At 62.7% G+C, this 15,022-nt stretch overlaps 1 protein-coding gene across 9 annotated transcripts in view; it reads right to left on the reverse strand.

Annotated features, from left to right (window-relative positions):
* The window catches only part of NFATC1 (nuclear factor of activated T cells 1), a 93,110-nt gene that overhangs the window by 30,014 nt on the left and 48,074 nt on the right, over positions 1–15,022 (reverse strand). For 5 of the 9 annotated variants that reach the window (XM_059138662.1, XM_059138666.1, XM_059138665.1 and 2 more), the window contains 2 exons: positions 11,778–11,833; positions 7,417–7,549 (listed from right to left, as the gene is read on the reverse strand). In XM_059138662.1, the coding sequence (XP_058994645.1) occupies positions 7,417–7,549; positions 11,778–11,833 (189 nt within the window). The other 4 variants (XM_059138669.1, XM_059138668.1, XM_059138671.1 and 1 more) reach the window with 4 other exon arrangements.

Below are 15,022 nucleotides of genomic sequence, written 5' to 3' on the forward strand. Positions count from 1 at the left end.
ACGCCACCCAGAGCACCCACAAAGGCTGGCTCTGGGCCAGAGAGCATTCCGGAACAGCCCGGCTGACCTCGAGGAAGCTCCACGTCGGCGCTTGGGCTCCGTCCCGCACGGCAGGGACTCCCATTCCCGTGAGCACGGCAAAGCCCCTCCTCGGAGCCCCAGCTGGGGTCGGGGGGCTCACGGCAGAACCAGCCCCTTTCTGAATTGCACGGACTTGGGCTCAGGGGCCTTGCAGTTCACCGATCTGGGCTGTGCGGCCTCGACTCGCAGACATGACCAAGCAGCGTGTGCCCTGTGACACACACCCCACCGCCTCTGCATGTTGCCTGACACCGAGTGTGCGGCACACAATGCGGCCAGGCTCAGGGGCTCTCAGGACAACCAGCCTCCAGGGTCGCAGCTGCCTGGTTACACAGGGATGCCACGTGCTGAACATCCACCACCGGCTGCTTCCACAGGTGAGTGGACGGAGACAGCCGGGGGCCCCGGGCTGACGGCGACACACCCCCAGGCCAGTAGTGGCACCCAGGAGCAGGGCCTTGCCCCCCCAGGGCCCCGCCTGGATGCAGACGGCAGTGGTGGCCAGGACTAGCTCCCACAGGCGGCCCAGAGTGACGTGACGGGATTCCTGCCAGGCAGCGCGCAGACTGCCCCAAGGCCTATGGGGCCGCCGTTCCCAAGCACGTCGGGGACACTGTCCCTCTTACATGTCTCCCTCCCTCCCGTGTGCTCCTGTGTCCTGCCTGTCGTCGGGCGCCACCTGTCTTCTAGCTGAAGGGCCAAGTTGAACAATTCACTCTCGATGTGCTGTTGGGGCCGACGCTCCAGCCCAGGGGCCGCCGGAGGCCTGAGGTGAGGGAGACAGACGTTCTTCCCGCTCGTAAGGGAGGCGTCTGGGGACTGGGCCGCACTGAGCACCAGCACCTCACGCACCCCACTCTTTTCTCCAGAAAATCACGACGGCACCCAGCAGACACAGGGCGCTGAGCCGTTCCGCGCGTCCGTGATCGCGTGCCCGGCACCCGGCACGGAGCCCAGATGCTAATAACACAGGAGCACACGACGGAAGGGCTCTCCGGCTCCGGAGCCGCGTGAGCAACAAGGACACACTTCACCTGTGTCTCTCCTTTCAGACGTTCCCCCTCAAGCACGCCGCGTCCTGCACACATGGACGGGCCGTGGCCACGGCCAGGGACCAGAAGTCCGTCGCCCTGAGCGTTCTGCCCAGAGGCCCCAGTCTTGTCGGGAGCCGCAGACTGCAGGGCTCCGAGGCCATGGAACCCCGTGGGCCTGTGTCCCCGGCCCCACGACAGACTCCCATCCACCCAGCAGATGGCAAGGGCCACCCACAAGCAGTCCATGGGTCTCCATGTCCAAATCACCGCCTCCAGCCGGCACGGGGAGCACCAGGGGGCCAGGAGCTGGGGTTCTACTCCTCGGTCTCGGACAAGCCAGGGATATTGCTGCCGACTGAATACTGTTCCCCAAATCCAGAGACGGAAGGCCTGACTTCACTGTGGCTTTATCTGGAAATAAGGCTTCGGGGGTAGTTAAAACTAAATGAGTTTCTGGGGGTCCCTGATCCTACATGGACGTGCTTTGAGAAGAGAAAGAGAGATCTCTGTCTGCTGTGTAAGGATCGGTGGGCAGCATCATCCCCCAGAAGCCGTCATTCCCGGATCCGAGCCTCCGGCCCTGAGCCCCGGGACATCCAGCCCCAGACCCGAGCGTGGTGGACATCCAGGCAGACTCCCCTTCTTCTGCACAAGCTCGGGGTCCGTCGACGGTGGGGCACGCCAGGGTGCCCGGGAGGCTGCAGGAACCTGCGGCAGGAGCCGCCCCGGCCACTCCCTTCTCCCTGCACACGCACGCCGGCCCTGCCCAGGGACCCTGCACAGTCCCGCACAAAAGGTGTTTTGTCCTAAGCCCCCGAGAACAAAGCTCAGACTGTTTTCTGTTTATTGCCTGACATTAAAGGCCCAGTTTACCGTCGGAATAAACACCCACAACGAGAACTTCAGGGCCTTTTTTAAATAATGAGAAGGAAAAGCAGGAACTGGAACCACGGGAAGTGCCAGCCCCGAGGGGCCAGGCTGCACCTTCTCTCTGCATCCACAGCCCACAGCGAATTCCAGGGCAGTCAGGGCACAGGCAGAAGCAGGCGTGCGCGTGCACACGAAGGACACTTCAGCTCGGATCCCGTCTGTCTTCCTTTGGGGACCTGCTCCCCGTCCTTCCCAGAGCCGCACCAGTGTCCACACCCCACACGCCAGGTTCCCGGCAAGGGCCGGGCCTAGGGGGTCGGGTTGTGACGGCGTGGCCGTCCCCCCTGCCCTCCGGTGACGGAGGGCTGGCAGGTGTCAGGGACAGTGCGGGCTCCCTGTCAGGGCACCAGCCCCCACCTCCTCCAGGCCCCCAACCAAGGAAGCTACGACCCACGCAGGTCGACCGCAGACCATGGTCAGGACGGGCCACACACACCAGGAGATGCGTCCGGTGTTCTCATCCGAGAGTCACCAAAACCGCCTTTGCAGGGCGCAAGACGCCCAGTGCTGGGGTGCCCCCGCCCAGCAGCCGCTCCGAGGCGGGGTTCCGGGCAGAGCCCCGAGACTGCACCTCCCTGACCACTGGCGGGAGCAGCTCCCAGGAGACTGGATGCCCACGTGCGTCATGCAGGGTCAAGTTTTCTCCATGCACGTCCCTCTGTGTTTGGAGGCCTGCGCCCCCCCCGTCCCTTCGGGCCCTGTTTCCCAGCGTCCAGTGTCCCCCAGACATGGTCCCAGAGCACCGTGCCGCTCCACTGTGTCACTGACAGGCCGGACCCTGCTCTTCCGCATGGCTCGGACCCAGGCTCCCTGTCCCGCGGTCGCTCTGGTGCAAGCTCCAAGTCCTCTCCCCGTGGCTGGTACACCAGGCAGCCTGAAGTTAAATGCTGTCCATGTCCCCTTGCCGGGAGCCCACAGCCGACAGCAAGGTTGGCGCCCTGCAGACCAGGGGCAGAAGCCACGTCCCGAAGGTGGTGCCGGACGTGGTCCTTGCACCCACGCCACGGAGCTGTGCCCACAAGGGAGGGAGCCGAACGCTCCTTCCCGAACCCTTGTGGCCCCACCAGTGGCTGGCCCCTCACCGCTACACATCAGGCTGAAGACAGGAAAGGGACATTAAGGCACGGGTCCCCCCTTTTTTTGGCTAAAATAGCAAGAGAGTCAGACTTACTAAACACAGCGTCATGCCGGTCGTGGGAGGTGCTGAAGAGGAACGCTGGAGAGTCCCACCTGACCGCGCCCACTGCCGACAGGCTCGCTCCCGCTGTGCTCACCACGTGGCTGAGCTTAGGGAGAATGTTCGAGAATGGCCATGACCATGGCCATAGCAGGCCTGCAGGCAGGCATCCCGTGGTCACAGGAGGGGCGGCCCTGCGGGCCCGAGGGCAGCTTCCGTGTGGGCCAGGGCCGTGCTCTCTCTGCCCAGCACCCTCTGCCTGCCTCCCACCACCAAGGCAGGCTGTTTTGCCTTTGGAAGGGCGTCCCTAGGACGGACACTCCCTCAGCCACCTGGACTAACCTGACCCTCCACACTGGTGGTCAGAAATGTGGCATAATCTACTTTACTTGGAACCTGCAGGTCTTCTGGGACAGGTGAATCTCCGGAGGAGCCTATCCAGGGGCCGCTCCCACCCATTCCCCTGCTGGGAAACCCCCTGAAAATGCCTCAGACGCAAAGACATGCTCACCAAGACTCAACCACGGGTCAGGATTCATGTTCTCATTTTAAAGACTGACTGACCTTGGAGGGTATGCGAGGCCCTCCTTGGAACGTCCCGTTCCCTCCTGTCTGAGCCGCCACCCTTGCCAGCTGGTCCCAGCACCGGGTACCTTCAGGGACTAAGCCCAAGGCCAGGAGCCGCGGCCACAGCGCCGGCTCTCAGCCCTCCCTCGAGTCGGGGCACGGGGACAGCTGTGGTACGGACCTGCCGGGGCAGAGTCTGTCTCCAGGACAGGACCAGGGCGCCCTTGGCTCATAAGGCCCGACCGCAGACGGGACCTTCTCCTTCCACGAGACTGCCCTTGGGCACGAACGACAGCGGCCGAGGAGCCCCAGGAAGCAGCTCTGGCTCCGTGTGCGGCCTAGCCGTGTCCTTCGGAACCGCACCGAAGCTTTCCACTGCTCCGTCAGCAGCTGCCCCGGGATGCCACGCAGGCAGTGACCCTGCTCTGTCCTCATTCAGCCGGAAACGTGTCCCCATCAACACTGGGCCAACCCCGAGGGGCGAGGGAGCCCCAGCATCCTGGGCCCCACAGCACACCAGCCGCCCCAGACGCAGGCCGACCGGAGCCCGCCTCCCTGCTGGGCTGTGCCCAGGCCCACCGCACACAACCGCACGGACGGGGGTCCCCTCGGGTGGCTGAGAGTAAGGGTGGCGGGTGAGGTGGGTGCCGTCCCGGGCAACAGAGCTCAGTTTGCCTGCTGTGACCGGAAGCGGAAGCGACTCGAGGGTGACACAGGGACCCCCATGTGCCCCCAAGCCACGACACTCGATCCTCTGAGTTCCCAGGCCTGCACTCCCACGAGCTGTGTGGGGGCAGTGAGGTCCCTGCTGCTCCGTGCAAGGGTGGCCTCCCAGGGGCACTGCCTCTTGGGGTCACAGCTCTGAGAGCCCGCAGTGTGCCTCCCACCAGGAGGAGACGGGCCCCACCACCCCCCGCGCCCACGGCTAATTCTGGTGGAAAACCCAGGATGGCACTTGATTTTGCATACCTGCTCCTGAGAGCGACCTTTACAGGTTCAAGTGAATTTACTTCCAAGGCCTTGCACGTCTCAACAGCAAATTTAACAACCTTGAAAAGCATGTGCCGTAGGAATATGCCGTTGGAATATGGCCAGGGCTCGGCTGTGCCGCCAGCCAGACGCCTTTGAAAGGACCCGCTGCCCACGGGAGCCCAGCGGCACATCACAAACGGGGTCCCCGAGGAGCAGGAGCGACCATGAAGAACTCAGAATCTGCAGGGGACCTTCCGGCGAACTGTCCCTGCAAAGCTCTCGTCCGCACGGCACGTGTCGCCCGAGGTGACAGTCTGCCGTCAGGGGCTCTGCCTGGTGCAGCCAGGTGGGGACAGTCTCTGAGCAGCACACCCAGACGCAGACGCCCTGGGGCTGAGCTCACGGTCTCGGCGCCTGCCGTTGCCTGGGCGGGCCTACCGAGCGCGGCGTGGAGGAACACCAGACACACGAGCTCCAGTTTTCTGTTCGTTCTCTTGTTTATTTTCAAAACCACAGAAGGGTCGCCCCCTGCGATTCAGCCACGAAGTCAGGTGCTGGCCGGCATCCCTGCTCTCAGGAGCTTACAGTCTAGTGGCCCATGGGCGTGGTCCCAGCGCCCCAGGCCGGCCAGACATGAGACCAGCCACCCCAGGAGGCCAGGGCCAGGCCGGGGAGCTCCCAGGGGCCGGCAGCGTGGATGCCCCAGGCTCTCAGGGGCTACGGCGAATCTCAGGGATAGAACCGTGGCAGACGTGACCGAGGCGGACAGGCCGCCATGACTGCAGGGGTGTGCGCAGCCCAGGCAGACCGGCCGCCGCTCCAGAGACGGACTCTGTCTAGGCTGGTGCATCGGCTACAGATGGGAGTCCACGTGGGCTACGTTTTAGAGCACGGGTGTGAGAAGCAGGGCAGACGACAGGGGGTGACAGGGGTCCAGGGGTGGACAGAGAGGGCAGTGGTGGGGTCTGGGAGTGGATGGGAAGGTACTGACGGGGGTCCTGGAGCAGAGGGAGAGGGCGGTTCGGAGGTCTAGGGGCAGGCGGGGAGGGCCGTGACGTTGGGGTCCCGCCCCAGGGGCAGAGGGCAGTCAGGATGGCCCACGCACAGCCCTCCAAACCCCCCTGTCTTAGTAACACGTCCTTGGGGGCTCAGCATCCCCACCTGTAGGAAGGGCACAGGTCATGGGCCACAGGTCACAGGTCACAGGGCGTGGGTACACGCCCTCTCCCACTGCTCCTGGAGCAGGGACTACAGAAAACATTAACATGAAAGATGTCGTCTAACCTGCTTTAAAAGGCAATTTTTCTTATAAAGTGTGGTTTTCTTTAAAACTTCAATTTTTGGTCAACCATGCTTGAAGTTTAATTAGAATAAAACCATTACATTCTCAAAAATTGACTAAATATTTTGTCTCGCACGATGCATAGAGGCTGAGGCCGCAGAGCACGCAGACCCAGGCAGGTCACGGAACACGAGAGCGCACGACCCCGGCGGGGCAGCTCAGGGCACATACCCCTTTCGGCAGTCCTGGCTGACGGCCCCTCAGGAGGCGGCGACTTCACAGGAGCCGATTACTCAAATCTTGAGACGCGCGGCTGTCATCTGCCCCCAAAACAGCTAATTCTGAGGTCAACACAGATATTCTAAGCTTTCCTACGATCTAGTCTGTTTGGTAAACGACATGTTATGGTTAAAGAGAACTAAACCCTCAGAGAATCTTGATTTTACCGAGAAAACAAGGTGGCTGCTTTCGCAATAGTTTTAAGCCTATAACTAACTTCCCTCTTAAATTGTACGAGTCTCCTACGTTTCCAGAGCAGCTACTGTACAGAAAGAAGAGGCAGAGCTGAGCGGACACAGCACAACTGAATTCAGGGGACGAGTGACACTGCGCTCTCTGAGCCGACGGCCGACCCGGCCCGTACAGCACCGGCCAGAGCCTCGAGGACAATGCCCAGCTCATCTATTTTCTACTAGTCTGGGGGGAGAAACACCGCAGTATTTTCTTTAAGGAAACACCTTAAGCTGAAAAGGCAAACTGATTTTCCTAAGTCCTAAGCGTCTCTCCTGGAAGCAGAAACATCTCGGTGAGGAGGGTTTTCAGTTGAGTAACAGGCGCCCGGCCCAAAGGCCTCCCGCGCCCCGAGAGACACAGTCACTCATGGAGGGGCGTGACTCGGGGCGCGGGCGCGAGCACAGATCGTTCCTGTTAGTTAATGACCGCATCGAGCACGGGCCTTTGGGCTCAATACATAGGGTCATTCCTAATGGCACCTGCAAAGTAATTAGAACTGTTTGCTTTTCCACCGTAAGCACCTCAGGACTTAAACACACGCCAAGGCCACCGCAGCCTCAGCACGGAAGGCCGTGCGGTTTCTCCCCCGGGGCTGTGCTATATTTGCAAGCAGGCAGCAAAACGATCAGTAATTACCCAATATGCAGCTCCCGCCCACAGCAGTAACGAAGGAAAATACACCGAAAGCTTCACTTTTTTCTTTAAGAATCGAGGACATGCTCTGGCTAACGGGACAAAACACAGCAGAAACGTACAACCACACTGTTTCACGGCGACAGCATCTCGGCATTTCTGGGTCTTTTAGAAAAAGGGCCCCCTCGGTTCGTTCTCAGTGCTTAAGGCTAGAAGGAGAGCGTTACCGTTCGCGGGAAGGTAGGTGAAGCGCTGGCACTGGCTCCTCTTTCTCTTCCCGTTGCAGACGTAGAAGCTGACTTGGACAGGGCTGGTTATTCTCTGGTTGCGAAATGGCGGGATCTCGACCACCAGCGAGTTCTGGCGAGAAACGGCAGAGGAGGGAGACGGTGAGCACCGCACAGACACGACGCACCCACACGGGTCCCCCCAGAGCTCCGAGTGGTCCCAGCTGCCCACGAGAAGGGGCCCGCACAGAGCGTGCCTGGGACGCAGGCACATGTGTGCGGAGCGAAGCCGCCCGGTCCTCGCGGGCAGCCTGTGCACCCGGAGCCGACCGGCGGTGCGCGTGGGGGAGGCCGGTGGGGGCCTCGGCTCAGAAGCTGCCGACTCGTCGACTCGTCCCCACGTGAGGCCACCAGGGCTCCTCTGAGGGCAGAACGGCCACACGGCAGCGAGGTCCTCGAAAGACCCCATGCGTCTGCTGGCCGAGCCAAAAGGGCCAGTGACCTCTGGCAATGAAAAAAGCCCCCCAGAGGGCTCGCAGGCACCTGTTTGGGGAGCGCGATGAAGGCCCAGGGCAGGAGCCTCCTGGACACGGGCCTGGGGCAGGTTCTGTGGCGAAGGCCCAAAGCCCACCAGGACCTCCCACCAGACTCCCTCCGACGGAAGGTGGGTGAGCGCAATCGAGCAGGCTGGGGCCAGGGGGACAGTTAGCAAGCGAGGCACCAGCGGGGACAGGATGGCTCATGGTGGGGGCCGTCAACCTCTCCCAGCAGAGGTTCTCCCTCCAGTGCGGGTCTGAAATGGCCTGGGGGGTCCCGGCGTTATGGGAGACACAGGCTTCCCCAGCCACGTCCCCACCCGCGTCCGTGTCGGTGTGCGCGGGCGCACCACAGCGCCCAACCCCGGGCCCAACGCCAGTCGGGACGGGTCTTCCCAGGCGCCCACGCTGGGCTCGACTCCCTGGTGGGGGTGGGGACAGAAACAAAACGTTTCTCTAATTTTTTTGGTCAAATGATGTAAGTTAGCAAGTAGACAACAGGAAGGAAAAAACCCACTGTATCAGGTTTTTGTTGAATTGTAGCTTGTCACCCAGTTTAACGGCAAAATTGACTGAATTGTGTTAGTAATGGAACCTTGAGAATGTTCAAACGAAACCAAAGAGAACTTCAGGCCCAATCTTTCCCTTTTACAGACAAAGGAACCGAGGCTCAGACGCTGCAGAGGGCGGGCGCCGAAAGCAGGGCCACGCTCGCCCCTAGGCGTTGGACAGCTTCAGTGGCCACGTCACACTTGGAAGAGGCGACGAGCAGCAGCTCCTTCTGCCCGAGACCCTGTCCATCGGCAAAGAGAACCTGCACACATGAGGCTGATGGGGCCAACGGCGGGTCCCCGGGGGCGGACAAGGGTGCTGTGGGGGGGCGGAGAACACGTGGCCGGGGCCCGGCTCTGGGCCGCGCTGAGTCTCAGCCTTGCTGCCGGCACGGGAAGCGTAAGAACAGAGAGCCTGCGTCCAAGGGCTGGACTATGTGGCAGGGACCCTGCAGCGGACGCTGGCCCCTGACCTGATCTACTGCGGAGCGCAGGGCGGGTCTGACCCCACAGGAGAGAAGACACAGGGACAAGGAGGTCCTGCTGACGCAGTGGCTTGGGATAAACTGAGCCGTGTGAGGCCACAGGAGGAGCATCCGCAGAGGGTCCCCCGGGTAGACTCAGGCATCCGGGTAGGACAGTGCGGCCCCTGGGCCAGGCTTGACTTTGGGGGTTTGGTTTTTACAGGTTCCAGGAGACCGGGGGCCTGTTCTGATGCAACAGAGGCAGAGGCTCTCCACACACATAAGCTGCGCACGGCACCGTCCTCGCGGGAGCAGTGCAGGAGGGGCTGCCGCGAAGGTGCGGCAAGAGGACACCCGTCGTCCCCGGAAAAGCAGGGTCACAAGCGGCACGCGGACCCCCTGCCAGACTTGCCTTGAGGAACGCCCCGTCTGCTGCGCACGGCAGCACCTGAACCCCAGCCTTGTTCGCGCTGCTCACAAAGTGCACACGGCAGGCGACCGCGTGCGTGTGGCTGTGTGCACACGTGCGCACGTACACACACGCCACGCCCAGACCCGCACGCGCGCACACACGTACACACACGCCGCGTGCATGCACGCACACACACGTTCACACACGCACACAGGTACAGGTACACACGCGCACACGCACACACACACACACGCCGCATGCATGCACGCACACACACGTTCACACACGCACACAGGTACATGTACACACGTGCACACACATACACACACGCCGTGTGCATGCACGCACACACACGTTCACACACACACAGGTACAGGTACACACGCGCACACGCACACACACACACACGCCGCATGCATGCACGCACACACACGTTCACACACGCACACAGGTACAGGTACACACGCGCACACGCCACGGAAAGCCGGGCAGGACCAAACGGTAGCGGCGGTGAAACTGCGGTTTTTACTTTCTTACATTTTCCAAATTTCCACAACGAATACCCTGATCCTTCATGATGTAAAAGCCTTGATTAAGAGGTAAGAAGCTTGACCTGCAAAGCGAAAGCACCCCTCGTTCCCACGGACTGGTAACGTCTCTCACACCCACGTGTACCTGCGAACCTTCAACGGACGCAAACGCTCCGGCCGGACAGCAAAGTCAACGACACTAAACCTGACTGTGGAAACTTGGCAGGAATCGTCTGGAAACGAAAAGCTGTAGGATTTCTGCAGCTTCTTCCCCGCGCGGGGGAGTGGGGGCCAGGGGGCCCTCACAGGCCTGGGCGCACGGGGAGGCCGCTGGAGGCGGCCGGCGGCGTCTGTCCCGCTGCCAGGTGTCTGCTGACGACAAAGCCGGGAGCCGTCTGCACCTGGAGGCCCTGCTGAGCCAGGAGTGCCCCGTCGGGGAACCGCGTGGCCCGCAGCCCAAGGGGCGTCCTCGGGCTTCTGGGGCAGGCGGGAAATGGGACCGGACCTGCAGGAGCCCGTGTGCTCGTGGGAGGTCCCCAGGGCAGGAGGAGGCCTGGACAGCACAGGAGGGATTGAGCTCCCGGGCACAGGTTTCCCCTGGGGCCAGGGAGGAACCTTTTCCATCAGACTCCAGCTGTAACGGCTTCTGGTAAACGGATTAGAGCTTTGGAAAAGGAAACTGAAGTCACCGGGAACCTACTGGGTTCTGATGCAGCCCCTGCGGGGGACCCGGGCTGCCTGGGCTCGCCGCGCGCCACCGTCAGACTGCCCCCTCCGTGGTGGCCGGGGGCTCCCCTCCTGACTCGGGAGTCCTCCAGCCGCAGGGCAGAGAGGACGACCTAAAGCTCCAGAAATCCCCCCACCCAAAGGCCCCCTGGGAAGCCTGCTGTAACACCCGGGCCCCGGAGCCCCAGGAACACAGGACACTCCCTCCCCGAGCACTGAATATGCCAACTTCCTGCTTCTCTGCACTGTCAGAACGGCCACACACGCCTGCCCGCGGTCAGCAGGGTGAGCCTGGAGCTTGGGAGAACCTTGAATGTCTTCCCTCGGCCACTGGCCGGGCACACTGGATCAGGTGAGCCCGAAGACACGCACTGCCCTTCTAGGACCAGGCAGCACACACACGCTGTGTGGGACACCCTAGTCCCGCCGCACCGAGAATCCCCTCCAGTGCCAACCTGGACAGGCGGACCGTCGGCCCCACTGCTGCCTCAGAGCAGCCCAGGTTCAACACGAAGGCCCCAGCGAAGGGGACGGGGGCGTGCCAGCCAGCACGAGCCGCAGAAAGCCGGCGTAGGGCACCGTCCGTCAGCACCACGGGGGCACCTGCACGCGCGAACCATACCCAGGGGCCATGGGCAGCCCAGTGTGGGGAGGAGGCGTGCATGCAGGGTGTCTGCGGGCCCCACCTCCGCAGCCGGCCAGCGCCTACACGAGACCTGACCACACCTAGTTCCCGTGCAGAACGACAGCCTGCTGGCTGACGGGCGTGCGACCTCGAGCGGCCCGGCATGCAGGGGCAGGTGAGGGCCACTCACGCTCACAGCAGTAGGCTTCCCGTGGGACCACCAGGAGGTGAGCCTGGTGCAAGCCCCCGGCCCCCGCAAGAGCCAGCAGCCCTCAGTGCTGGGGGTGCCTCCCGGGCCGGGGTCCTGCCTCCCGCATGTCCTGTGTCCCCAGAGCACGAGCTCCCAGAAGTGCTTCACCGCAGTTTCTGCTCTGCGCTCCGGGATCCTGCGCTCCGGGATCCAGGTGGTTCTCATGGCTCCTGTGAGCGGGGGGGCTCCGCACAGAGCCCGGCACCCCCAGCCCAGCCTCCAGAGCCGCCCGGCGCCACCACGGGCCGCGCGTCCGGCCGTACTCACCGGCTTGCACAGCTCTCGGTCCATCTTCGCCTCCATTTCCCAGATGTGGTGACCATCTAGAAGAGAGGGGCGGACGGAAGCGCATCACTCCGGGGGCCTGCCTGAGGCCCCCAACCCAAACCAAGGGCCTTCGCCAAGCACAGGGGACCCTGGAGGCCGCCGCCCTCTGATCAGCTCGGGCCCTACTGGCTGTTAGCTCCTAAGAATGAACAGTCGCGTGCAGGTCGACAGCAGAGAGGACGTGCCCAGCCCAGGCGTGCGGCAGGGAGCCTGGTGCAGCCCAAAGGCCCTGGGCTCTGTGGGAGAGAACCACATGCAGGGAGCCCCCCAGAAACCTGCCCCCACGCCGTCATCCACAGGCACAAGCTTGGTCACAGGGGTGTGAGGCCAAGGAGAGGCGCCAGGACCCAGGAAGACGCGGGGCCTCAGCCTGGACCGGGTGTGCGTCCTGGCCCTCATGCTCGCCCCCTCCACGCTCGCGGCCCCTACACCGGGGAGCGTGACCCGAATGGCCGGGGCCTGCGACGCCTCTGCATGTTGTAGGAGCAGAGCTCTTCTAACGAGTGAGGGCCCAGGACCCACAGTCTGGCCTCTGCTCACAGAAGCTGCCGGCTAAATGAGAAAATCCTTTCTGTGACAACTTCTTGCCACATCAGGATACAAAAATGCAAAACATGGTATTCTTACCCCTACCCCAGCGGCCGCTTGCATGCTTAAAAAAAAGCAAAAAGCCTCCCAGCCGGCCTTGAAAGGCTCACTGTCCTGCAGGCCCAGGCCAGCAAGGGAGGGAGCCCCGAGAAGCCCGCTGGTGGGAACGTCAGCAAACCAAGTTCTTGGCCTTTGGAAACCCTCTACTGTCGGCCCGCCGTGCGGGGACTGGCTGGGCAGCTAATCTGAAGGAGCAGGGGTCAGTCTCCTGCCAAGGTGTCCCCCTCGCCCTCTTCTATCAACTCCGTCCCAGTGAACAGTGACAGCGAAACATACGTAGTTTCTGCTCCTGCTGTTGGCAAAGAAGAGATGTATGTGTCTCGCAGACCCTAAATTACATAAACGAAGCCGACAAAATCTGTTTGTGCCTGACAGCGCAGGCGGGCAGGGGCGGAGGGTGCAGACGGACGGAGGAAATGAGTCACCCAGAGCCCGGAGCAGGGTCAGCTTGCCAGGACCAGGGCAGCCTCTTGGGACGCCCGAGGTCCCAGCACGAATTACCCACCAGATGAAGCACTCAGTGACAAAACGCAGATGGTAGCCCAAGGGACCAGCGTCCACATCTCTTCCAGCAAAACAGAATCGGAAATGAAACTACCCCGGGCCGTTCTCCAGGCACCAAGACTTGCACAAAGCCGCTCACTTCCCGGAGGGCAGAAGCGCCCAGCCTGCCTCCCCCGGCTCCCGGAGCTGACGGACGACCACGAGCCTGGGAGCTGGTGATGCTGCCCTGCGTGCGGACCAGACCGGCCTCGGGCTCGCGGGCAGGGGCCCTGCCCACCACTGGCCGAAGGAAATCGAAGTTGTTCTTCCTGTAAGCAAGTCCCTCATGTTTGGTGCCTCTTAAAACAACTTGAGAGAAACAGAACTTTCGGCGTTACGGCCTGGACAGTGGGGGCAGCCCTGGCTGCTGCTGGCTCTCGTCTGTCGGTGGAAAGCGCGGCTCGGGTTTCCCTGAGGAAATCCCAAGGGTGTCCGGGCCTCCCGGTGGGGGGGCCACAGCCAGCATGCGGGGCAGGAGGGAAACTGAGGCCCACGAGGGGCAGGGAGAGGGCGTTTGGCAGCAAAGGGACCCCACGCCCACCATCTGCCCTCCAGGAGGAGTCAGAGCAGACCTGGACTTCCTGTGATCACGTCTCACAAGCTCATCCGCATCGTGAGGCTGTTGGCGTCCCCGTGGGCCGCAGCCTGTGTGCCAGCGGAGCCCCTCCTGGGCCTGTTGGTGCCCGTCCTCGTCAGAGTGTCGGCCCAGGGCCAACACGCCACACGGGCCCCGTGCACACGCCACGTGCAGCTTACCCAACGCCAACCCCGCCAGGCGCCAGTCCACAGACCGTCAGCACTGCCGCTGATCGCCAGCTTCGGAAAGGCCCCCATGCAGGGGCTGGTGGTCTGCACTATCCTGCCCACCTGAGGCCTGGGAACCAGTCTTGGGCGCAAGCCCTATTGGCCCCAACTCTGTATCTGCGGTTGAGACACAGCGCACAGGGACAGCCGCGTGGCCTGTCCTTTCTGAGGCTCCTACCTGAGCTGCTGTCCACTTACGCAGACATAGAAATGTGTACAGACTGTCCAAGGCCATTCAATGTGGCTCATCATCGTGGACTCTAGGCAATTACAAAACTGCGTCCCACGTGCACCAGTGCTAGAGAGACGTGGCTGCTGGTCTCCCCAGGAGCCTCTTGGACCTGGGGCCCGCCGTTCAGTCTCTGGGCCAAGCAAAGCCTCAGCCTCTGTGGGGACGGGAAGGGCCAGCCCCAAGCAAGCTTGGAGCTCCAGCCCTATCTAGAGCTCCCAGGGTCCTCGGCAGGAAACTGTGCGCAAGCCCAGAAGTAAAACTATTCGAATCATTAGGGAACCCCCTGCCGCGTGAGTCATCAGAAAGGCTTCCCCGCCACACCCGCCACCAGGAGGGTTCCACACTGGGCTGCGGCTGCGGCTGCCTCCAGCCCAGCTCTTAGTCACACAGCTCCCGGGTGGGCTCTGGGCCCAATGGGGCCACACATGGGGGCCCCCAGTCTCCGCGCAAGCATTGGCAGCCTTCTGGACGCGGTTACTCCAGCTCCCGGCGAGAGGAGCTGCGGACGCCCGGGGACTGGCTTCCTACCGAGTCACAGCATCCGCGGAAGGGGTTTGCCGGTCGCACAGCCGACAGGCAGGACAGAGGCAGCAGAGGCGGGATCGGACAGAAGCACACGGCCACGGGGCGGGATACGCTCCCGGCTGTGGTCTCCTCGCGACCTGTCTGCGGGCCATGGGGCAGGCCACACAGGTCACCAGCTGCAGGTGGTCAGGCAAAGGGAGATGCACAATCGGGGCCCCTGCACACTCCTGCGGGGCCACGGCAGATACAACTCTGGGGCGGGGGCTGCTCTGGGGCTGTTCTGGTCAGGTGGGTCCTACCCGAGGGGGGACGCCCCCACATTCATGCCCCTTAATCTCCGATACTCCCCAGGCCACAGACTCAGGGGCCCCCAGCGCCACTCAGAGCAGCCTGTTTCCTGCAGAAGATGCTCCCAAGCAAGAAAGAAATGCGC

The sequence above is a fragment of the Mustela lutreola genome, chromosome 11, assembly GCF_030435805.1.
Source record: "Mustela lutreola isolate mMusLut2 chromosome 11, mMusLut2.pri, whole genome shotgun sequence".
Lineage (NCBI taxonomy): Eukaryota > Metazoa > Chordata > Mammalia > Carnivora > Mustelidae > Mustela > Mustela lutreola.